At 37.2% G+C, this 24404-nt stretch overlaps 1 protein-coding gene across 4 annotated transcripts; it reads right to left on the minus strand.

Annotated features, from left to right (window-relative positions):
- Window positions 1-2049: 2049 nt before the first annotated feature.
- Window positions 2050-18267, minus strand: LOC142520072 (AP-1 complex subunit gamma-2-like). 4 transcript variants are annotated; one of them, XM_075623031.1, is made up of 18 exons: window positions 17896-18267; window positions 16282-16584; window positions 15913-16054; window positions 15278-15451; window positions 14992-15171; window positions 14291-14445; window positions 13806-13896; window positions 13262-13425; window positions 12606-12660; window positions 6155-6277; window positions 5962-6057; window positions 5257-5384; window positions 4551-4655; window positions 4205-4464; window positions 3556-3792; window positions 3277-3458; window positions 2705-2809; window positions 2050-2509 (listed from the first exon to the last, which is right to left on the minus strand). In XM_075623031.1, exons 1-18 carry the CDS (start codon window positions 17925-17927, stop codon window positions 2414-2416), a joined length of 2628 nt encoding a protein of 875 aa, XP_075479146.1. In that variant the 5' UTR covers window positions 17928-18267; the 3' UTR covers window positions 2050-2413. The 4 variants fall into 4 exon arrangements, with proteins under 4 accessions (XP_075479146.1, XP_075479144.1, XP_075479145.1 ...); XM_075623029.1 differs by having other exon boundaries at window positions 3556-3798; XM_075623030.1 differs by having other exon boundaries at window positions 5257-5387.
- Between the last annotated feature and the right edge of the window lie 6137 nt (window positions 18268-24404).

Raw genomic sequence — 24404 nt, forward strand, 5'->3', positions numbered from 1 at the left:
ACCCTCAATCGTTCAGGGATACAGCTAGCCGTGAGTTCACAGCTCTTTGTGATTTAGAATAATATTTATTCTTATTCGGGCTTACCCTAGTTAGCCCCATTCTTTTCATCAACACCTTGATCAAGAATGTCAGAACTCATTTCTGATTGCACTCATCGGATCATGGTAAGAGCGTCTAGTAGCATCGCCCCATGATCCCCTAGGTATCACTGATAGTGCCTGCAAGAACCAGTCGATTATGATTAGCTTACAGTACGGTCCCTTCATCTCATATATCCTGATTGAATCTGCAATCATTGGTTCATCGAGGGTTGCATATTAATTCGATAACTATGTGATAACTATAACAGTGGCATCGCGTGTACTATTTTTGAGAACTCCTTCTCTAACGTACATCTCATACTCTGGCCAGAGATTCCATGCACTATTATTTCATCAGATCACATAGGATATCCACACCCGTAGGTGAGCGGTGAATTCCCGACTACAATGCACTGGCTCCTATATGTGTCGCAACTGTACCCAACCTCGCCACCTGATCACTCTCCTGGAGCCGGTAAACGAGTCAAAGCACAGCCCTAGCATATAGAGCCTCAGTGTTGTCCCGGGTCGTAAGGACTAATGGTGTACAATCATAACCACGGACTTATCCTCTCGATGAATGATAACCACTTGGAAAGTCCGAGGGAGGGTTGTTCGGTATAATCATCATATGACTACCCATCTGTATGTTTGGACATCTCTATGCCTTTACCAAGAAACGCAGTACACAACATCACAAATGCTAGTCTCGAGCTCAAGCGACCTTTATCCATGTTTTAGGCGGCTGAATCGACTAGGAACGAATTTAGAATATGCAGTGTTTACAAATGAGTTTCAACATCGAATTACGATTCATTTGTATTAAAGCATAATCAAGTACTTTATCTATGCTGTTTGCATGGGTATACAGATAAAATATAACGAAACCATTAAAAGTTAAATTATATTAAAATAAATATTGTTTATTTCACTTGAGTCAATAAATTCCCTAGCCAACCGTTGGCTTGCAGGGCATCTACTCTAACAGTTGGCACCACCAATTTTTTAGGTCCATGTTTTTTTGGGCATATATCTTCAATAATATGAGATCAACAGTGCAAGTGATTTTCATATATACTGATTGTTCTTTCATGATGGATTACAGATTTCGAATAAACAAAATTCGAGTGAATTTCAAATCTGATTATATCAAAATTCAAACTTCGAGTGAATTTCAAATCCGATTATATCAAAATTGGCAATTTCATTAATAATGATAATAAATTTCAAATATGCGAAAATATATTTCCATTAGAAATCCACTTCTAAATCTTTCTCACATTAATCCAAGTTTTTTTTTTGTGTAAGATGGATCAACACTCCTTGTTTGCCCCCTATGCTCTCAGGTCAGTATTAAGACAAAAACTTGTGTGAAACGATCTCACGAATCGTATTTTGTCAGACAGATCTCTTATTTGGGTCATCCATGAAAAAATATTATTTTTTATGCTGAGAGTATTACTTTTTATTGTGAATATCGATAGAATTGACTCATCTCACATATAAAGATTCGTGAGACCGTCTCACAAGAGATCTCAACATTCTAGGACTTTTGGTTACGGTAAGTCAGAATATTCGAGTTTCATCCTACTAATACTCCGGGTAGGTGACTTCCCCCTTGAAACAACCCCTAATGAATTCAGATGTGGTCAAGGATTCTTGCTTTTTATTTCACGAAAACAAACACTTTCCTCAAAAATTTAAATTGCAGAGAACGGAGAGTCAGCCAGACCCAATAATTTGGAATAGTTACTTTTCAATCTGAAAGGGGAGGGGAAGATCGGACCACCCTCTGAGCATAACCCATTGGTTCCACCAAGCCAACCAGAAGACACTACACAAATCCATGCGCGGTTTCGGAGATTTAATAGCTCCCACCACACCAGGTCGGGTGTAGTACAGATTTTTCCATGAGCTCGAAAATAAGAACGACAGTGATGTTCTCCAGTGAATCTAAGAATTCTATGAAACACCACAAGTGTTTATGACTCAATAGTAAATTGACATATCTATATTACAAATAAGTGTTCTAAAGAATACATCAAATTGATCAAAATAAATCAGAAGCCATCACTCAACAAGGGAAAAATTGGCACCTCTTCCTGCGCATCCTAAAGAATGCCAATCTTGATGCCACAATCGATTATAGAAAATTTTTTTATACAAATCACAAATGTACATAAACTAGCTCAATAGAAACCGAACGCCAAGGGCCTTACCACCAGAATAATTTTATAAAGACTATACTTCAAAACAATGAACGATTAGAAGCCACTTATCCTTGATGATGATTTACCAAGAGCTCATGCATATTATCAATGGTCATTCCAACTCAAAGATCGCGGGGGAAGTTGCTGATTTGCCCTTCCTCCAAAATATCTTTGTCATTCACCTTATAACTTATCCTAATACGCATGATGAGGGATTTCTGAAAAACCAGAAATGGTGACCAAACATTATAAATAGAAATCAATTCATATTGCATCAGCCTATGAATCAAACTATTATGAAGGTTTCCATCCAACATTTTGGACACATGGTCTTATGTGACAGAAAACGTGACAGTTAAGTTAGATCAGTGGTAGAAAGATGAAGAAGAATACATATAAATCCATGCAAGTACCTTGCCCTGCTGGTTGTTTGACACTCGCAACTTCTGTGTGATTGATCCATTCCCAATTGCAGGAAGTGTAATGCTGCTAGCTGGTTCCAACTGTAGTTGAAGGAACTGGGGACCAAATATACAAAAAATATGACATATCGATGGCCGGAAAATTAAGGCTAATTAACCCCCATTCCAACTAGACTAATTTTTTTTAAAGAAAATTAGATACAAAATCTGCCACCCAAATTCTCATTTAGAACCACAAAAAAGTAGTCACTGTTGGGCTACATAACAAAACAGAAGTCAAGGCAGAATGACCAAAAGGAAAATTATTGAAACAAGAAACCATAACCACCTAACTATTCGACATCTATTCAGCTGGTAGTGTAGTGCAAGTGAATAGATTAAACACCAAGACATAAACAATGACAACTGCACATCATGCAAAACAAAGAACGTGCAAGGAAATAAAATCTGAAAGGGAGGCAAGATAGGATTCTCATCATTTTCAGACTCTGGCGAAGGAGACAGCGGAACAACCAGAAAACGAAGCGAAATAAAAAGTTTAGATGATCAATTCCTTAAATTACCTTTGGGACAGCAGCCTGGAATAGAAAATTATAGAAGATGTTGGGAGACTTGTTGATAAATTGAGCCTCAATTACGGTTGTCTGTGGGTTCCCAGATTCCTTTGAGAAGCTGAAAATTGCTTTCAAGGAGCTGCTTTCAAATGCAACAATTGATGGATAGGTTGGGCCGTTGACTTTTGCAACTGAAAGAAACACATCAAAGAGGAACAAATTAACTAAGCCAATGGGGAAGTTCCATAGCTAGAAGAATCAACAATGAGATAGACTGGTGTACCGTACCAGGTACAGATGGGTTGGATCCAAAACCATCCAACAAATTCATCACGGAAGAACTTCCTAAAGGGGTGACTTGTGCAGAAGGGGAACCCAACTTATCTAACAAATCCACTGAACTTTTGCCATTTTGACCAGACGATAAAATATCAAGAGCAGGCGAGCTACTTTGAGCTGGAGGAGTTCCAATAGACAAAAGGTCCAGTAACACATCAGTGCCACTCTTTTGGATCTGATTAGTTCCTGAAACTTTGAACATAGAAACAATTTGATTAATAAGAAAAGTTTTCCATAAGAAAGAATTCTATCTGATTTTACGACTCTGACAAGTAAAACTACATTATGCAACAATAATGCATAATTTCTTGACAGAGAAAAAATTGACCTATGATATTGCATAAATATTTCTAGAGTTGGTAAAGAAGGCAGAACTCTGTATCACGCGGTGTGAGAAAGAAAAAAGGTCATGTACTCTAGGATCTACCGCTCAACTATTTTTGGTTTTCAAAATCCCCCAACGAGAAAAAAATCAAAGAACGGTGGAGGTACAAACTTTAAAGACACTTTATAGAGCATAAATTGCAAAAAATCTCCGACATGTTCAGAGCACTCTTAGCTAGCCATTGACACGCATTTGCACTAAAGAAAAAGCAACCTTGCTGTGAAGAGGCTGGTGACAGATCGACACCAAGAAGATCCTGAAGAAAATTTCCATCGGACAAGCTAGCTGCTGGAATGTCATCTGAACTAATATCAAGCAAGTCAATAAGAGGAGCTGAAGTTGGTTTGGCAACTCCATTTGGAAGTTTAAGGGGAGCTCCTTGTGAAGTTAAAACACAAGGTGATACAGAGCCAGCTTTCCTCCCACTATAGGTTGCTTCATCAAGTACTGGCATCCTTTCCACTAGTGAAGACCTAAACAAAATTCATCCAGCATCCTCAATTACGGAGAACCAAAACGTGAATTCATAAATTTACAAAATAACTAAACCTCTTTTTACCTGATTTTTGAATGCTTCCCAATCACAGAATTAAATTCCATCGCTCTCTGTTGCAGTTCAAGCACAAGGCTTCCTTTGTATTGAAAAATTATATCATTTATCCTCCTGATATTACATCAATTCTTTCCATAAGTTAATTACAAAATTGTATCTGTATATTTTTAAGCATGCTCAATAAGTTCAGAATATGATAGATCATATGTGATGGTGATCTGAACCCAGAAACGTGAATCGAGTAAATCATATCAAATAAAGGTCTGAATAAAAACTAAACAAATAGGCAACATGAGGAGAAGTGTCAATTTGTTATCGTACAGTACAGTCACTCATAATGGAGGATGTCGGTAAATTGCCAAAAGACTCCTTATTGTTTTAAGTTATTACATCATTTGAAATTTTGAGAATTTAATTTTGGAAAAATTCCGTACATAATATATTAAAAATAAAATGTGTGCCATAAAAAAATTGTCGCCAGCAGGTTTTTGGTAACAAATTTAATCAACATTTCTTTTTTGGGGGGGTTTCAGCTATTAAATTTTACAGGAATGGTTTTAGTTACAAATTTAATAACACGTTGAATTTGCAAATGAGGGTTTTAGCAGACGTTTAACGACACAGGTGGTAATCTGCAAAATAATTTGGAAACTGTAGATATGCACCATATAGTAGTCTATCAGAACTTGCAAAAAAAGTATGAACGACATACTTTGAACACGAAGGAAAATGACTTGACAATTTTAACAAAGAAATCAAGCACATAGCTTGAGTTGTGAGATCCGAAGAATAGCGTCCAATTGCAGTTTCAACAACATCCACCGCATCAGCCTCAGTTACCTGCTTCAGAAAAAAAATTGTTAAAATATATTAAGAAATTCTGCTGTCAGAGCAAAACTAACATGATTGATGATGCTGGCCATGACCTTACAAAGCGCGTGACTCTTACGTTTTTCAGTATTATGTTCAAGTGTTTAGCTCTCATGGAAGTAAATGCCAATATATGGTTATGGCGTTAGACAACCAACTGAGAGAATTGTCAATTTAAGGATAGAATGTCAATCTACTGATTATATCAACAAGGTATGGCAGAAAATGTTATGTAAAAGGGCCAGAGAACAGCCAAAATTTATTTACAATAGTAGACCATCATGGTAAAAGTAACTAAGCTACATAAAAGCTACAGCGTGATATTGCACTTCAGATCCATTAAAGGTTCAACATAACACACTGCGACTAAGATGATAATTATTCTTTAATGATCTATAAACAGAAAACCCGCGTGGACACGCTTTACAACATTGGTTAGAACGAGGAGCTGACCAGTTTGGCGACATCACAGATGCATATGAACAGTACCAAGTCCAATACAAGTTTTATGAGCAATACTGTGAAATTTAAAATAGTACAAACTCACAGTGATGGGGTCTTCAATATCAAGAACTCCACTATTATTAACCAACATCTCCCCATATTCTCCAATGCACCAAACAGTAACTCGAATGAGAGTTTCCTAGTAAAGACAACGCAGAATTGTAAAACATGAGTCAAAGTACGTGATCAAAAGCCAATAAAAATTCAGTGTTCATATCAGCAGACTTTTGACATACCTGCTCACGTGCTGTTTGTACAGCCTTGTACAAAGATCTTACAGAATATCCATGCAGGTTAGAAGCATTAGTAATTACAACAATAAGAGAATGCCACACTTCGGCCTTCACAAATTTTCCAGCCTGCAAGACATATAACACCTATTGACTCTCTCCCTGAGAGAACACATTATTTATACAAGAGACAAATTTGACTCTCTCCCTGAGAGAACACATTATTTATACAAGAGAAAAATTCAGATAAAATGGGTCCGGCAGAGCCCTCCCTTGAAAAAACATTTGACCATGGCATACTTCTAAATATGTGGGTAACGAGTAAAGGATTCAAAATATTCATATTACCAGGAGGAAGTATGAAGTTCATAATTATAAAAATACCAACTTCACAATTAAAAATATTGTCCTGTAACTGAATCAATATTCATAGATGGAAAACGTTCACAGACATCTTAAGGTATATGATGCAGGTATAGTGGATGTGTAAGCATAAAGAACAGAGAGAAGCCCATTATTAAGCATGTGTAGTCTAGAAGACGTGGGGAGGGTGCATGTGGGGGAGAGGGAGATATAAGCTATAGGGGGTGACACAGGGAATCATTTAGTTACTTTTCTTGTTGTGAGTTTATACTAGCTAATGCTAGGGAGTGAGGAGAATACTTGTATAGAGACATTATTCTATCAAGGGGAATCTATACATACCATTACATATTTTTGCTTCACAAAATCTGTCTTCCTTGATTTCTTTGAACTTTACAGTGAATTTGGTTCCTTGTTGCAACAGTTTAGTATTTTCTAGAAATTTTCTCAAATCTTGAGCGCTTCTAGAAAATTTAGTCTTTATCACCATTTTGAATGGGTGTCACTACCAGCCCAAAACCAAAAAGTGCCGAGCCCAGCCCAACAACTTCAAAAGATATTGTTTATCAAAGGCGTACACAAGAGATGTCCGAAGTTGCGGATTAGCTCATAGGATTCCTGATTTTTCCTGCTTTTAATTTCTTTAAAATAATAGCTTCTCTCAATTTGTTAAGAAGTTACTCTTTGGGTTTAGATAGAGATTTTTATCCTTTAGACAGGGATTCTTATCTTTTAGTTTTCTTGATTGGCAGAACTTTGTGTATTTATTGGAAGCTTTGACAAATGTAACGGCATCTGAAATTTTTTTGTTTCTATCAAAAAGTTTGGAGATTGTGAGGTTCTCTCTTCAACGAGCATCAATCAACATTTATCAAAATAGCGAGGCCGAGGCGTGGGAGAAAATCCCATAAACACGCTCACAACTTTGCGAGTGGTGAATTCTCCGTAAATCTCCCCATAACTAGATCATTTACTCGTGAACATAGCAATGTGGCACCAGAGACGGGCGCTAATTGCTTTCCACGCAAAGCAGCTGGAGGCCTTTATGGCCATGTACAAGGAAGACTGGATCGCGAGTGGCCAACGACAACGAGAGAGTGACAAGTGACATCGAGATCTGGCCACACGCTTGGAGGAACTATTGATGCAAGTCACTGCATCTAAAACAGAAATTGTGTACAACCAAAGTTCCCATGATACATACTCTACAGGCCCGCGCGCACGTGAAAGGAAAGACAACTCATTATTCGTACCTAAGTAGACCAGGTTAGATTTCCCACGTCACGATGGAAAGTCAGACCCTTTGGCTTGGCTAAATCGCTGCGAGCATTTCTTTGAACATCAGCACCCACATGAAGCAGAAAAAGTAGGATTAGCATCCTTCCATCTCGACGGCAAGGCATAATTGTCGTTTCGGAAATTAAAACGGAATCATCCCGGTGATTCGGTGGATCGCTTCGCAGAACAATGCGATCTCAGCTTTGGCCCACCCATTCGAGGGGATACTTTTGGCGATCTTGCCAAACTACGTCAGACAGACTCGATGAATGATTGTCAGGAACGCTTTGAGGAATTGCTGGCCCGTTCGGGTCCCGTAACATCGAGGCAGGAAGTTCAATTGTTCATTAGTGGATTGTGCAGAAGCATTGCTATAGAAGTTAAAATCCACCACCCAACAAATCTCACTACTGCTATGAATCTGGCAGATTATATGAAACAGGAAATGGCTACCTGAGGGAGGAAACGCGGGAACCTTTGCTCCGCACTAGCTCCCAGCAGCAGCAGCATACACCCATTATCAAACGGTTGAGTAGACCAGAGTTAGAAAAGCGGCGTTCCAAGGGGCTCTGCTACAATTGTGATGAAAAATACACGTCGGGACATCAACGCAAACGATTGTTTTTGTTGGAAGGAATAGACGAGGACATTTCTTACTATAATGATCCTGCGGACGAAGAAGAATCAGAAGATTTCGGAGCATCTATCCATGCAATTTCTGGTCCCTGTGGTGCGAAAACAATGCAAATTTGGGGAGAAATTCAGGGCTGCCACTTGAGGGTCCTCATTGATTCGGGAAGCACGTATTGCTTCGTTGATACACTAGCAGCCAACAAACTAGATTTATCTGTGGAAACCAGATATACCCTAAGGGTGCCAGTAGCCAATGGCGGACAACTTCAGTGCTCGGGAGTGTGCCGCGGTGTACAGATTGTTTTGGGAGAAGCTCGATTTTCTGTGGACCTTTTTTGTATACAGTTGGGAAAATTTAGAGTGGCCTTGGAAGTGAATTGGTTGCGCACACTTGGACCTATCAGTTAGGACTTCACTCACATGCTAATGAATTTTCCATATGAGGGATACTCGATCAGTCTACAGGGAGAAGAACTTAATGCGGATTCTGACCCTTTTGCCCTTACCATAACAGAATCCATCGGAGGGGAACAACCAAGCCTTCAGGCGGTGCTGAAAGAATTTGAAGGTATTTTTGGGGAACCTAGTGGTCTTCCCCCGCGACGGCAACATACCCACAGAATTATATTAGCCCAAGGGACTGATCCTATCGTGGTTCGACCCTACCGCTATCCACATGCGCAGAAAGATGAGATTGAGAAGTAGCATGCTAAAATGTTAAGGCAGGGAATTATCCAACACAGTACATCACCTTTTCATCACCCGTATTATTAGTCAGCAAGGCAGATAAATCATGGTGTTTCTGTGTAGACTATTGGGCTTTGAACGCACGAACTGTGAAGGACAAATTCCCAATCCCAGTGATTGAACAACAGTTGGAAGAACTTCAGGGGGCCCAATTCTTTACCAAGCTCGATCTTCGAGCAGGTAACCACCAAGTTTTGATGGATCCAACATGCATCCCAATGATTGCATTCAGGACTCATCATGGCCACTTCGAATTTTTAGTTATGCCCTTCGGGCTAACAAATGCACCATCTACATTTCAGTCCATCACGAACTCTATCTTCGGGGATTATTTACACAGATTTGTTCTTGTCTTCTTCTACTACAGTGAATCTTGGGAAGAGCACTTGAAACAATTACGTATGGTTTTCTCCACGATTAAGGCACAAGAGTCTTTCCTTAAGCAATCCAAATGTTCTCTGGCTCAAACATAAGTGGCCTACCTCGGCCATCGAGTGACTCAGTCAAGGGTCAAGGTCGATGAAGAGAAAATTGCAGTCATTGCTAATTTAACGACTCCGTCCTCTGTCCACGCCCTTCGCAGATTTCTGGGCCTTGCGGGTTATTACCGCAAGTTTGTCAAGAACTACGGAATTATTGCCGCACCCCTAACCAGCCTTCTTCGCAAGAACTCCTTCGCATGGTCACAAGAGGCTACATGCCCTTTCGAAGAATTAAGAAGAGCAATGACATCCACACTCGTACTAGCCTTACCTAATTTTGCAAAACAAATTCCGGTGGAATGTTACGCTTCAGAAATTGGATCAGGTATTGTCCTTCAAAACGGGTGTCCGCTTTCTATAGTGCACACCGACCATTACAGTCTCAAAATTCTGTTGGAACAATGTATCACGACTTCGCCTCAGCAAATATGGATCAGCAAGCTGTTGACATTTGACTTCATGGTGGAATATAAATCAAGAAAACCTAATGTGGTTGCCGACGCACTCTCGAGACGAGATGAATCAAACAATAGCTTTATTTGTGTCTTATCAATCTCACGGATGGAATGGCTGGCGAAAATCAGAATTGAACTCGTCTCTAGGCTATAGTTACAATCCTTGATCGATAAGATGAAGGCAGGAGAAGCTTTTGCCCCTGGGACTTCTCAGATGACCTCTTATGGTATAATCAGAATGTTTTCTTGCCTCCAGATTCGGAATTAACAGGTATTATCATTTCCTTTATTCATAGCTTGTGCAATGAGGGATATCTAAAGACGTTTCATCGAATCACGAGGGACTTCTACTGGCCACGCATGTGCAACCACATAAAGGCATTTGCTACGAAGTGTACGGTGAGCCAACGCAATAACACTGAAAATTTGAAGCCTGTTACAGCCCCTCCCAGTTCCTCACCACGTATGGACGGACATTTCCATGGATTTTATGGAGGGGCTGCCCCTATGACACGGGAAAAATTTTCTCTTGGTCGTAGACGACAGATTTTCAAAGTATGTGCATTTTGTTGCTCTCTCACACCCTTATACGTCAGAACTTATAGCTCGGATTTTTTTTTTAGAAAATTTTCAAGCTTAACGAGCTGCCCGAGTCCGTTGTTTGCAACATAGATGCCACATTTACGAGTGGATTTTGGATGGAACGGTTCCGCCTAAGTGGAACCCGACTTTGTTTTACATCGGCTTACCATCCTCAATCGGATGGCCAAACGGAGGTGGTTATAACCATATTGTGGAAATGTCTCTTTGTTGCTTCTCAGGTGACGTCCCTAAGAAATGGGCTACATGAAGTAGTCTACGGCCACCACCGCCGCGCCGCGTCTTTTATCATTTTGCCTAGAGGTGGCGAAATTAGAGGCCGTTAGCAAAGAATTACAGACAAGAGACGAAGTCCTGAAATGTCTCCGGCAACGTCTCTTGCACGCCCAGAACCTCATGAAGACGCAATATGATTCATCTAACAGGGATGTCCAAATTTCTGTAGGAGATATGATTCTGGTACGCTTACAACCGTACCGCCAGTCTAGTGTGGCGAAGCATGTGAACAAGAAGCTCTCCCCATGCAACTGTGGCTACTTTGAAGTTATTACACACATTGGTCAGGTCGCATACAAACTCAATGTTCCTGACTCCTCATTGATCCACCCAGTATTCCATGTCTCATCACTGAAGCCATCTAGGGGAGATATTCCCCACAGCTCGGACCTGCCATTGTTCAACCAAGACGACCCACCACAGCAAATGGCCATTCTGGATTCAAGAGTCCGCCGGGGACGTCGCGCGCTGCTGATCCATTGGGCTGGCTCTCCCCATGCTATTGTGGCCCCTTTGAAGTTATTGCACGCATTGGTCAGGTCGCATACAATCTCAATGTTCCGGACTCCTCATTGATCCACCCATAACTCCATGTCTCATCTCTGAAGCCATCTAGGGGAGAGATTCCCCACAGCTCGGACTTGCCAATGTTCAACCAAGACGGCCCACCATAGCCAATGGTCATTCTGGATTCAAGAGTCCGCCAGCGACATCGCGAGCTGCTGATCCATTGGGCCGGCTCTCGCCCATAGAAGCTTCTTGGCAGGATGCTTCCACCTTGGCCGAGGAGTTTCCTTCATTTGTGATCGTGGACGATCACATGTCTCCAGATGGGTGTAATGTCATGACCAGCCAAAAACCAATAAACGTTGAGCCCAGCCCAACAACTTCAAAGGATATTGTTTATCAAAGGCGTACACATGGGAAGTCCAATGTTGCGGATTAGCTCATAGGATTCCAGATTTTTCTTGTTTTTAATTTCTTTAAAATAAGAGCTAATCTCAGTTTGTTAGGAAATTACTCTTTGGTTTAGATAGGGTTTTTATCCTTCAGATAGGGATTCTATCTTTTAGCTTTCTTGATTGCTAAAACTTTGTGTATTTATAGGAAACTTTGACAAATAAAACGGTATCTAAAATTTTTTTGCTTCTATCAAGAAGTTTGGAGATCGTGAGGTACTCTCTTCAACGAGCCTCCATTAACATTTATCAAAATAGTGAGGCATGGGCGAAAATCCCATAAACACGCTAACAACCTTGCGAGTGGTGAATTCTCCGTAAATCGCCCCATAACTAGATCCCTTACTCGTGAACATAACAATAGAACTTGTAATATTCACAGACCAGAATTAAACCTGTACCCTGAAAATGTTTCATCGCAAGTGGAAATGAATTTCCCATTCAGATCGACAAAAAATCATTCAAGCAGTTTTGTTATGCTTAAAAAGCACCTCCATGTTAACTACCTGTTAGATAAACTTGCATTTTTTATACACCTACACAACTCCTATTTGTAGAGGTTAAAGTTGCTCCATTGGCAGGATTAGAACATTCTATGATTTCTATCTGTCAATTATCAAGACAAACCTCAAGCTTAGAGCCAAAATTTGAATACTATGAGTACCTCTGACAGCACCTTGAGCATTTGATCAATATACCATATTTTCTCTGGGGAAAACCTGGAGCATCACCACAGAATATTAGATTAGGCTGTGAATAGCTTCACTAAACTGGAAAAAGAATCATAGGTTTCTACAATTTTCAACAAATGACATCAAATCAATGCATCTAATCACTGCTGGTGGAGGCCATAAAACATTCCTGAAAGAATCGACTGAACGGAGACCCTAATATAAGTTTATTTCAGGAAAAGGGAAAAAAGAATAAAGAGAAGGATTCCATTTTCTGTTATTTTATTGCACAGCAATATATGAGTGCAGGTCAAATAGGGACCATGGAGGCCTACAAGTATTTCTCCACCCTTAGATCCCCTCCCCCACCCACTCAGATTTCCCTTGGTCCGCCCGTGTCTAAATTTTACCAAATCTTATGAGATCTTTCCATGAAGATATTCTCGTGTCTTGGAATTGAAATACAAATCTCGTATCTAGTTCATATAAAAAAAATATCAATCTATACTCCCGGAATTATGACAGATTAATAACCTTACATACACGGAGCATACAGAAAGATAAAAGAAACCACCGATCACTTACAAGTCCAACATTGTGGACCAAGGAGAGTAAAACTTGACCATAAATCTTTACACGTTGAACTTACTTCTCAACAATGGAGCAAATTTTAGAGGTAAGATCTCCCTTGAATTCTGGGTCACTGACTTCAAGATAGTCAATCAACTCTTTCGTCAAAGATTTGACATTGTTTTTGTTGACCAGAAGGTAAACAAGCTCGAGGGCTCTTTTACGGATTGAAGCATCTGAATCCTGAGAAAAAAAATATCCATGAGTTGCTGAAAGAGATGGGATTAGATCAAAATGCCCCCAACGAAAGAAGGAAGCACCCATTCATACAAATTTGTCACATGTGGTTTTCTGGAGGGAGAGTCTCACAAGCACACAACTAAATACAAGCCCAGAAAATGCTTTGACTCATCCAAACATGTAGGAATCAATAATACATAACAAAGTCATCACACCTTATAGACTACATTTAGAATATTCAAAGGCAAAAATATAGGTCATGGGTGGTGGGTATAAAAATCTCAGAAACACCTTATCTCACTCTCACAACGGATGGTACCAATGAACTATTAAGAGAAAATTGAAAGTTAAAAATTCTACATGAAATGGCAGCCACAAGATACCTTCACACATTTTAAAATTGTAGCTCGATGCCTCTGCACTGCTTGACTGTCCAAGGAAATAGCTTTCATCAACATGTTCAATGCAACATACCTGATATAACAGGGTTTCAACTTAGTAAGAAAAAAAAATGATCAAGAAACAAAAAACCACATGCCAAGGGACTTTTTGACTGCAAGACGCAAAGAAAGATCCTCAAGAAGAAATAAACTTTAGGATTTAAATGCCAACCTCTCAAATTAAGGTCAGATGCTATTGTAAGTTAGGTGAAATAGACAACATGAATGTGTTTTTTAAGAAGAAAAAAAATTCATTCACAAATCTCATGAGAACTTGGTTGAATGATCACATTCTAATAAAAGCAAATTAAATAATTCCAGCTGATTCATTCTGAAAAAAAAACTTACGGAACTCAAATGTAAAACAACCTCACATCCATCGACTCAATGGAAAATAGATTAGGTCAAACACTATGAATGAGGACAACCTGATATTGTTGTCGCGACTGGACAAAAATCTTCCCAATATATTGATAGCTAACACCCTTAACCCACTATTATCTTCAATGCTCATTATTGTAGAAACACATTCATAGAGGATGGCATTCCCTGCATTTTTGTTTGATTCAGTTTTTGTTGACACCTACAATTACATGGAAACCAAAACTGAAACTTTGATCTGAGAACACAGCATCCCTTGCAAAATATTAAATTGAATGAGTTCAAGTGTTGATCAACGTGGTATAATTTTTTCCCAACTATTATCATAATGAAAAATTCCCAGAATAATAGTAAATCACGTTCAGTTCTACCTAAGTTTCTCATTTTCCATAAGGAATTGAGGCACAGAGTATTTGACAAAGTTTATGTTCCCAAATCTATCTGCCACTAAGATTTTTCGAATAGTTTCTCTTTAACTATGACCAATGAATCAAAATTCAAAGATCTAGAAATTGAGAATTGACTACAAGACTTCAAGCCGATCAGAGGGGAAATTGGCGCAACATTCAAACGTACATGATTTGCCTCCATGGACAAATATTTGCACCGCATTGCATATTCATAAACACATCACTATTTCATCCCGTAACATGCTAAAATTAATAATTGTAAAGTAAGTTAATGGATTGAGGACGAGTCTCATGTGAACTAGCATCGACAGTAAGAGATGCCTAAAGACCACTCTTACCTGAGCAAGAATATCATTCATCGCATCACTAGTATCAGCATCTCCTTGGCCCAAAACGGATAAAAGATTGAGCAATCTAACATGAAGAAAAGGATCTGTAATCCCTGAAACGTCGTACTCTGGTGCATATGGACTGTTTGAAAGATCTTTAAGAACTTTGACCAAGCCATCAATGCATTTCTAAAACCACCCAAAAGGAAAAGGTAACTCGTAAAGTAGGAGAGTTTTTCGTATTTTCTTTTCTCAAAACAAAATCCAGGATAAATATATAGCTGGCTAGAGTTACCTTTCTGAAATACTCAAGAGCCTCTGTACTGACTTTACACATATCCGTACAAAGCTGGACTCCGGTTAATAACACTCCATGGTGCTTCTCTTTCAATAAGGCAGCAGCAGGATTGATAAAATTTTCTGCTAGCTCCGGAACTTTCTTTATAATCCTTATAGAGCATAATGCTGCCTACATCAGAGAGAAAGTAGGGTTTCTAATAAGTTACGATTAAGGTCTTGCATCAAAGATTTGAGAGAAGTGAGAACATAAACTAATTGAATGATAAATTGCCGTAAAGTGGTATCGTTGTCATTTCTTTCTGAATGAATGTACAAAACAGATCTTGATACTAAATGCATTAATAAGAATTTCATATATCTAATTCGGTGTACTAGTTTTAGGAAGTCTTAATATTAACTCCGGATTAGCAGAAATCAGTAACTAATTTAGAGCTAAGAAACTTTCTTCGATAAATTTGTGTGCCCATGAAACAAACAATTCACTAGTCATATACTCAGACAATAGCAGTAACATAGTTCCATAATCATTTAGATAGTTTCTAACTGAATCTTTAAATTGAAGCAAGGACTTCTTAACTTTCAAAAAGTTTAACTCAGTGTTTAGTAATTGTTTTGGTAATAAAAACCTACTTTCTTCCTGATATTAGGATCTCTAAACTGGAGCAATCTTTCGACTTCTGGAGCAAGATCACGAGCCATTTCTGCTGAGCAGATATTCCCCAAGGCACAAAGAGCAAGTCCAACGATGTACTGGTTGGTATGATTTAGATCTCTGTGCAAGAGTTAAGGCATTTGAAGATATAGAAACTTTAACTTATACACAGCAAATAAATGAACCATCAGTAATGACTTGGCTAAAATATAAAACACAGAAGAGACAGACATGCCCTTTCCCATGTTAATTCATTATTCTTACCATTTAGGTAGTGCAAGTCCAAGGAGAAGTTACTAGCTTCAAAGAAAACAAAATACAAAGGAAATTAAGTTTTATATGGATACTGTTTTATTGAGTTGGTAACAAGCATAAGAACTTCCTGTCTTTCATCAAGAAGAAGCATTAGGCCAAGATATCCTATTCTCTTCTCAGGGAACCCTGAATGTGCAATTAGCTTCAAGCATTCCATTTGACCAAAATGTGTTGGGTAACCAAGCATGTGTATGAACATAAGCTTTGCCAAATTGCGATGCCTATAATCTTGGTCATTTTCACTAATTGCGGCTCGAATAGCAGCACATTCTTTTCTCACAACAGCACGTTCTTCTGCTGTAGTTTTGGAAGTCCGAATTGCCCGAATCATGTCCCTTCAGCAAAACATCAAGGGTAAAAATTTGCATCTTAACAAGTACCATAAAAAATAATCATTCATAAGAAAGTGAGTGAAAAAAATATCATCATAAGAAAACAAGCAAGCAAGAATGATGGCATATACCGAGGAGGATGTGGAGATAAGATGGAGGGAGGATATTCCAAGAAAAGAGAGTATAAGAAGAAATCATTTGCCTCGGCAATCAAAGTGACCATCAAATTAAATAAAAAGGTTGGTTGGATTACTGACTAAGTATACTTTTAAATATCTGGCATCCTCCTTAAATATCTGGCACTCCTGCCTAAAAACTTGGATATGTCACAATAAGAAACAGCACCAATAGAAGAATGTCGTCCATTCGTCCATTTTCAGGGAAAATTAATTCCAACTAACTAGCCAATTTCCTTGATCTAGACTAAAATCCTAGTCATCCCACAAAGCCTCTGCTGTCATCATAAATGGTAGATCTCTTGTTCCTTTTGAGTCTCTAAACAGGAATAAATGTAGAGTCATGAGTGTTTGCTTCACTAATACATTTTCTAGGTTACTTCGGTTTCTATTACAGCCAGAGTCTTTGTAGTTTGCATTTTCTCATCACATATGATATACCCTAAAATTTTCCAACATGTGGTATTGATCTTTCTCTGGCAGTGTTCCAAAAACAATCCAGTAACACATAATGCATCTACTTGAGCGTCGACCTCCTCAAAGGACACCTCAAAAGAGTGATCACCCATCATTTTACTCATGTTATATACTAAGAATGATGTCACTTTCCCAAAGTTCCAAAAAATTTCAGATGACACCACGCCAGTATTTTTAATCCCATTATCTTTTTTTTTCTCAACATCAATAAATACTACTTAGTCTACACATCCTCCTCAAATTTTTCAGGAACAGCAAGCAGACATCGCAAGTCAATTCATCAGTTAACATGCAATCCTAAACATTCAGATTCCATACTGCATGAACTCGATTGCCAAAATATTTTTCAATTTACTGATCGATTAATAGTTTCACTCCTACTATTATCCTCTTCTGACAAATTTCATCCAAACAGTTCTTAAAATGCCTACTATTGATTAAAAACCAAACAAGCCACATAAAAGGTTAACCATCCTCATCCTAGCAATGATAAGACGATTGGCAAATGGCAACAATAAACCCGAACATACACAGACATTACCAACTCAAATCCCCCAATCACGCTAAAGCTATTACTAAGAAAAAACAAATCCCAACCATCATAATAAAAATCAATCCGAAGTACAATTATCAAATAACAGAACGCCAAAACCGAACCAACCTCAAGCGAGTGCCCGAGGAGAAAGGATTCATGACTGAATCCGTTTTGAAGCTCCGCGATAATTCAACTAGATCCAGTTGGAATTTTCACTCGGATTAAACTTTAAAATCACCGAAGAGTTTCTCAGATCACAGAGAGACGAAAAAAACGAAGATGAAAGATCAGGACGGATGAAAATGCGCAATTTGGCTGCTTCGAATCTGGAGAATCGTATTGCGGAATCAACTGTGCTGAAATGGTGGGAATCGCTGTGTAACGCTGAAATGCGCGGAGTGAATCTGTGAAATCGCGCACTGAAACTTTCTACGCTGTCTGATCGGAGAAAGATCACTTTTTTATGTCGCATTTGGAAACAGTTCGTTTGGGCAGAAAGAGAGTGTTGAATTATGATCAAATTAGACTTTACAGAGATTAAAATAAACTTTTTAAAAAATATTTTGCAAAACTTGATTTGCTGTAAACTGTTTTTAGGTTGTTAAGATTAGTACCACTGAAATTTAAACGAATGTGAAAACTGTCCGACTTAACTAGTGAAAAAAATATATATTTGATACAAACAACTAGTTAAAAAAAACAGTTAGATATGCAAACAGAGAGTATAAAATGTATAATCTAAAGTAGACAGATATTTATAGATGTTCGGAAATGAATATTCATATGTCACCACTTCCTTCACTTGTGAATAATTTCACTAGAAGATTTTGGTTTTACAACATTTTGTAACAACTTACTTAAACTAAAACCTATTATTACCTAAGTTGAAACTCTTAATTTACACTCAACGAATTCTAGATGTTTAAGAACTCTCGGTTCATCATAAAACAACAATATAATTCAACGATCAGCTTAAACGACTTGAGTTGGTAGGGTAGCACAAGATGATGTTTGAAGATCTGATAGATTTTGATATGTGTGTGATAAATTGAGCAACTTGAAGTATGATCTCTTAAGTGTGCTCGAAGATCTTGAAATATTTCAAACTTCAAAGATGAAAGATTGTATTCGTTAAGTTAAGATATTTTTTCTACTGTCTTGGGTCTGTATATTTATAATTGAAAAGCTTCAACCGTTGGATTTGTTTTTCAACAATGATATGCATTATCTCCTGACAGAATAGCATTGTCACTTTCCACATTGTACAACAATAAATATCATTTAATGTCTCTTTGCTTTTTTCGGATTATGCCCTTATAGCTTCTGAAAACTTGATTGACTTTGGATATTATAGGAAACAATATGTAAATCGGGAATGGATAGGATATTGTGTAATAATGTTTTATCTGTATCAGCTTGAGTTCAAAGTATCCATATCAATTTACTCATATTTGATCGGTTACAGTGCAGTTTGAGTTTAACTATTATATTCGTGCACTTCATTTAAGACTTGATCCGGTCAGAAGTAAGATGATCTCTTGCAGTTTGAGTTGATAAAACACTTGAGCGATCTGACTTGATCTAGCGGTCGGAAAAACCTGTAAATACAAATGATAAGCGGTTGGATTCTGAAATAGCTTGATGTTGTTATTTTTCAATCAACAAAATTTAGTGTAACAGATTAATTTTTGTCTTTTCAGTGTTGATAAAACCAAACTATAGGACTATACAACAACTACAGAAAAACATTATGAAATATAGATGATTCAAAGCAAATGAATTTCATTGAGTAAATGAAATATCATTAGTACATGTGTATGAAAAAATCTTATTACACCTAAAATTAAACAGAATAACATATCTATGAAACTTGAACTTGAACCATACCTTCTCTTTTCTTTTAGTCTCCTCCTCAGATCTTTTGTTCTCCTCAGCTCTTCTTCTTTGTTCTTCAGTTCTCTTATGTTCATCCCCCTTTTAAGCATCACCATGCTACATATATTCAAAAATTTTTTGCAACTGGATACTAATGTTTGCTTGGATATGATCGATTCGGTCATCCATATGATGTTTCACTTGAGTGATCTGGCCCAAGAGTTCCACATTCATACTGACAACTTAATTTTTCAGAGCTGCTTGATTTGTGGCCATTAGCTTGAAGTTTTTCTCCATAGAGATGAATCACGAAGAACTCGTGTCTTGAAATTTTCTAAATCAATTGTATGTACAAAGTGCATTATTTCAACATTGGTCACATATTTCAACAAGTTCTTCATCTGAGAAAAGATTTGTCGAAGCATAACCTGAGGAGTGCTGGTGTCATCAAATTATTAGAATACGTTCAAATAAATCTAAGGAGAGGATTCACCTTTGTTTTGAGGTACAGAAGGAGACGAAGAGGTCCAAATTATTAAATTTCCACTATATGGATGTTCAGTAGCTGGAATAATTATTGGAGCGGTTAAAACTTTAGCAGCTTGATCAAAACAGGCTGTGGATCAGCCACTTGTATCATATCTGCACCAGCTGGAGAGGTAGGCAAGGATTACACAATAAGCTATGCCTCTGTATACACATAATCTTCTCATTGGTTTGATTATGTTTGATTATGAGGCACAGGAGATGAAGTGTCCATTTGGGATTAATCAAAATCAAACTGAGACGATGATTAGACCAATTCATCAACAGATATTAGTGACATCTATAGAAGATCCCCGGTTTGATTAACGGTATGAGGATGAGATGGAGAGGATGCATATTGGCTTGAATTTGCCCTAAATCAAAAGTCAACTCAGAGTTATCTTCCGCAGCGATTGGAAGTTCACACTCTTGTCTTTTGACTTTCATCATCATGGACGATGACAAAGCTTCGATCTCCACCTGATATATGATTGTTGCATCGTCCTTCGCATTTGGACCATGAGCAGCAAAGTTCTCCCTTTTTTTGATAATGTGTTGCATGGAACTATCCTTAATTTCTAGCTCGATGAAATCTCACCGTTAGAGAGCTTCAGAAATGAGCTCATTCTAAGCCCATTTCGAAATATGATTTTCTAGCTCAGCAATAGCTTCGTATTATCTTTTATGATAAGGCTAAAATGAACAACAGTTTGACAGTCTACCTACATATTTAACTAGTTCATTCTCTCCTTGGCGATTTCATTTACTTGTAGCATGATCAGGTTGATGGCGGCTTGAACATTAGACAGTTTGGGCTCTTCCACCAAGAAGCATTTCCTTTTGCTTTAGGGTCGATCTAAGTTAGTACAGATCTCATGGAAGAGACGTCATACTCAGTAATAGTGATACCAATTTTAGGAGTGACCGCTTGCTGTTTTACCAAAAGTTATAGTTGATAGTAACAATGCAAATCAAATCTTTTAAACTATACAACTCAAACACCACTTTCAATTGCTCTACCCAACAAGAAAAATTATTGCACCCAAAATGTCCTTTTCAATAATTATACTTCTTGTAATAAATAGGAATCGAACTCGTGACTTTGATTATGATATCAATTGTTAAGATCAAGAGCTTACCACTAGACCAAAATTTATAGCTGATAGTCAAGACACGACTTTATTTTCTTATATTCGTGACAGCATAGAGTACACCTACTTGGGGTGCTAATAGATCGGGCTGTTAGGCCCATGAGTTTAGAGAGGTACGTGTCTATCTACTAGTGATGTCTCATATCTCTTATAGATTCGTCTTACTCTTTTCCTACCAACGGCCCCATCCTCAGTATGACAATATTATCCGTTAAGATCTGGCGTCACACTTTTATGACTCACATAGCCAACCAGTTCAAACAGCGTAACGTTAGCAGCTTGACGCGTGAAAACTTCTCAGAATGTCATTCATCCCACTGCTACTGTCAATCATGCACACTTAACTCAACAGACCCCCAAGAGGTATATAAATATGCTTATTCGGAGATTTGAACACATGCTTCGCTCTATTGCCACTTTTTGGGATCAGATTTGAGTTTAGATGGGTGAATAAATCTTTTAAAATATTTTGCAAACCTTGAGCCACCCTCAACAGTTTTTAGATTGTTAAAAAAATCGTTGAATGACTAGCTTTCCTGGACCACTGAAATTAAACATGTGCAAAAACGGTCTGGCTTGATTAATGATAAAATATATATTTGTTGCAAACAACCAGTTAACAAGAATTGACTAGCTATGCAAGTAGATATTATAAAGTGTGTAAGGTAAAGAAGACATATATTTATGGATGTTAAGAGATGAATACTCTTATGTTACCTCTTCTTTCACGTAGAAATGATTTCAATAAAAGACTCTGGTTTTACAATACTTTGTAACAACTCATTTCAGCTATGACTTATCATTACCTAAGTTGAAACTCTCAATGTACACTTAACAAATTCCTGATGTTTAAGAATCATCGGTTCATCCAAAAACAACAATATAATCAAACTGTCAACTTGAACGGCTTAAGTTGGTATGGTAGCACAAGATGATCCTTGAAAGATCTGATAGATTCTTATATGTGTGTGGTAAATTGAGCAAATTGAAGTGTGATCGCTTAAATGTGCTTGAAGATCTTGAAATATTGCAGACTTGAAAGATGAAAGCTTGTAATCATTAAGTTAGGATATTTTTTCTTCTTTCATGAGTTCGCATATTTATAGTTGAAAAGATCAAACAGTCATATTTGTTTTTCAACGATCATCTGTACTATATCCCGATAAAATGGTCTTCTCACTTTCAACACCGTACACAACAATAAATGTCATTTAATTTCTCTTTTCTTTTTTTGGTTTTTGCCTCTATAGATTCTGAAAAGTTGACTGACATTGGACACTGTGGGAAACAATATGTCAATCGGAAGTTGGTATGATACTGTGAAATAATGCTTATCTGTATCAGCTTGTGTTTAAAATGTCCATCTCAATTTGCTCATATCTGACCGGTCGCAGTGCAGTTGGATTATAACGGTTATACTCATGCACCTCATTTAAGACTTGATCTGTCAGAAGTAAGATGATCTCTTGCAGCTTGAGTTGGTAAAATACATGAGTTGTCTAACTCGATCCAGCAGTCGAAAAAGCATGTAAATACAAAAGATAAGTGGCTGGATCCTGAAATAACTTGATGATGTTATTTTCAATCACCAAAACTTAGAGTTACAAAAATATTATAATAGATTGGTTTTAATTATAGTATTCATTAATAATTTCAATCCCTAAAATAAGTTTTCCTGAATGTTAATTACTTATTAATTATAATTAAATTTGTTAATATCATTAAATATAAAAAAATACACCAAAAAAACATTTAAAACTAATTGCTACTTTATTTTCATATTAATTTATATTTAATTTTTAGTTTTCCTAAACGAATTAGCTTTTCTTCTTATGTTTTAATTTTTTATCCATATCTTTTTAAAAAAAATTATTATAATTTAAAAAGTGCATTTTTTAGTTAATCCTAACATCTTCTAAAAAAGGTGTTAATTGAAAAAATATTATTTATCAAATTTATAATTAATATATTTGTGTATTAGTATTTTTCAAAATACAAAATAAACGTAAATTAATATTTAGTGTATTTATATAACATTAATAAAGTTCAAATAATATCTTTATCTTATAAAAATATATAATATATTACAAAGTAAAAAAGTATATATAACATAAAAATCTTAATTTTACTTTTAAAATTTAATATATTTTACATTTATATCAAACTTAAGTAAAAAAATTCCATCTTAATTATTTTACTATTTTGTGAAAAAAGTCCAATGTTTTATATATTCATATATACTAAAACTTTGGATAAAATGTAAATATTTAAGATCAAAATAAAATCTTTTCATTATAAGATTTTATCATATAAGCAAAGATACTACAAGGACAATCATGTCTAGCAATAAATTAATTAAGGTGAAGTGTTAATAATATATTTTTGGAGTGTAAATAACTTTTTTCATAATTTATTTAATTTTTATTATTTTAATTAGATGCAGCGAAATTTGAAAATTCTTATTGAAAATTCTTAAATGGTGAGGAAATCTAATCAATTTATTTATTTTGAGATAACCTGATGTGGATGTAGGTACGTTAACATGCCTCTTTTTTTCTTTTCTTTTTTTTACAATTGTGGATACTTTATATGATGGTAGTTTTTTATATCGCCTATTCCGCTATTGGTTTATTCATGTAGATGATATTTCCCTTAACATCCTCGTTCTCAGCAGCAGTATCATCATTAGCAACAAATTTCTCATCATCAGAGGTGGAAGAGGAGCTATTAAACTGGCTAGACTTGTTGTCGGAAAATTCCTATTGCATCTCTGCATCAGGTTCATCATCGGATCCTTCCGCAGCAGGCAGATATGTAGAGCCATTTCTCTTATTCAAATTGACCAAAAACTAATCGAGGGAATTATTCCTCCTCGTCAGAGAAACTCGGTTCCTTGGGAACCTCTTTTTCTTCGGTGGATGTAGGAATTCCTTCATCTTCGTCCAAGGAGCTACTTGCGGGGGCAAAAGTAGTATTTTCCCTGACCACAAGTTCATAATCGGCATCCTCTAAATCATCACCAGAGGTGTACTCTTTGTCAGCCAATGACGATAACAGATGATTCGCCCTTGTGGAGAAATCATT

This window comes from Primulina tabacum, chromosome 12, assembly GCF_025594145.1.
Source record: "Primulina tabacum isolate GXHZ01 chromosome 12, ASM2559414v2, whole genome shotgun sequence".
Classification (NCBI taxonomy): Eukaryota; Viridiplantae; Streptophyta; class Magnoliopsida; order Lamiales; family Gesneriaceae; genus Primulina; species Primulina tabacum.

Coding starts and splice junctions, on each gene's coding strand:
- LOC142520072 (XM_075623028.1), bottom strand. CDS start 17,927: ATGAATCCTTTCTCCTCGGGCACTCGCTTGAG. Junction 16,055..16,281: donor GTTACCAACTCAATAAAACA/GTATCCATATAA, acceptor ACTCTTGCACAG/AGATCTAAATCATACCAACC. Junction 14,446..14,991: donor TGAATGATATTCTTGCTCAG/GTAAGAGTGGTC, acceptor ATGTAATTGTAG/GTGTCAACAAAAACTGAATC.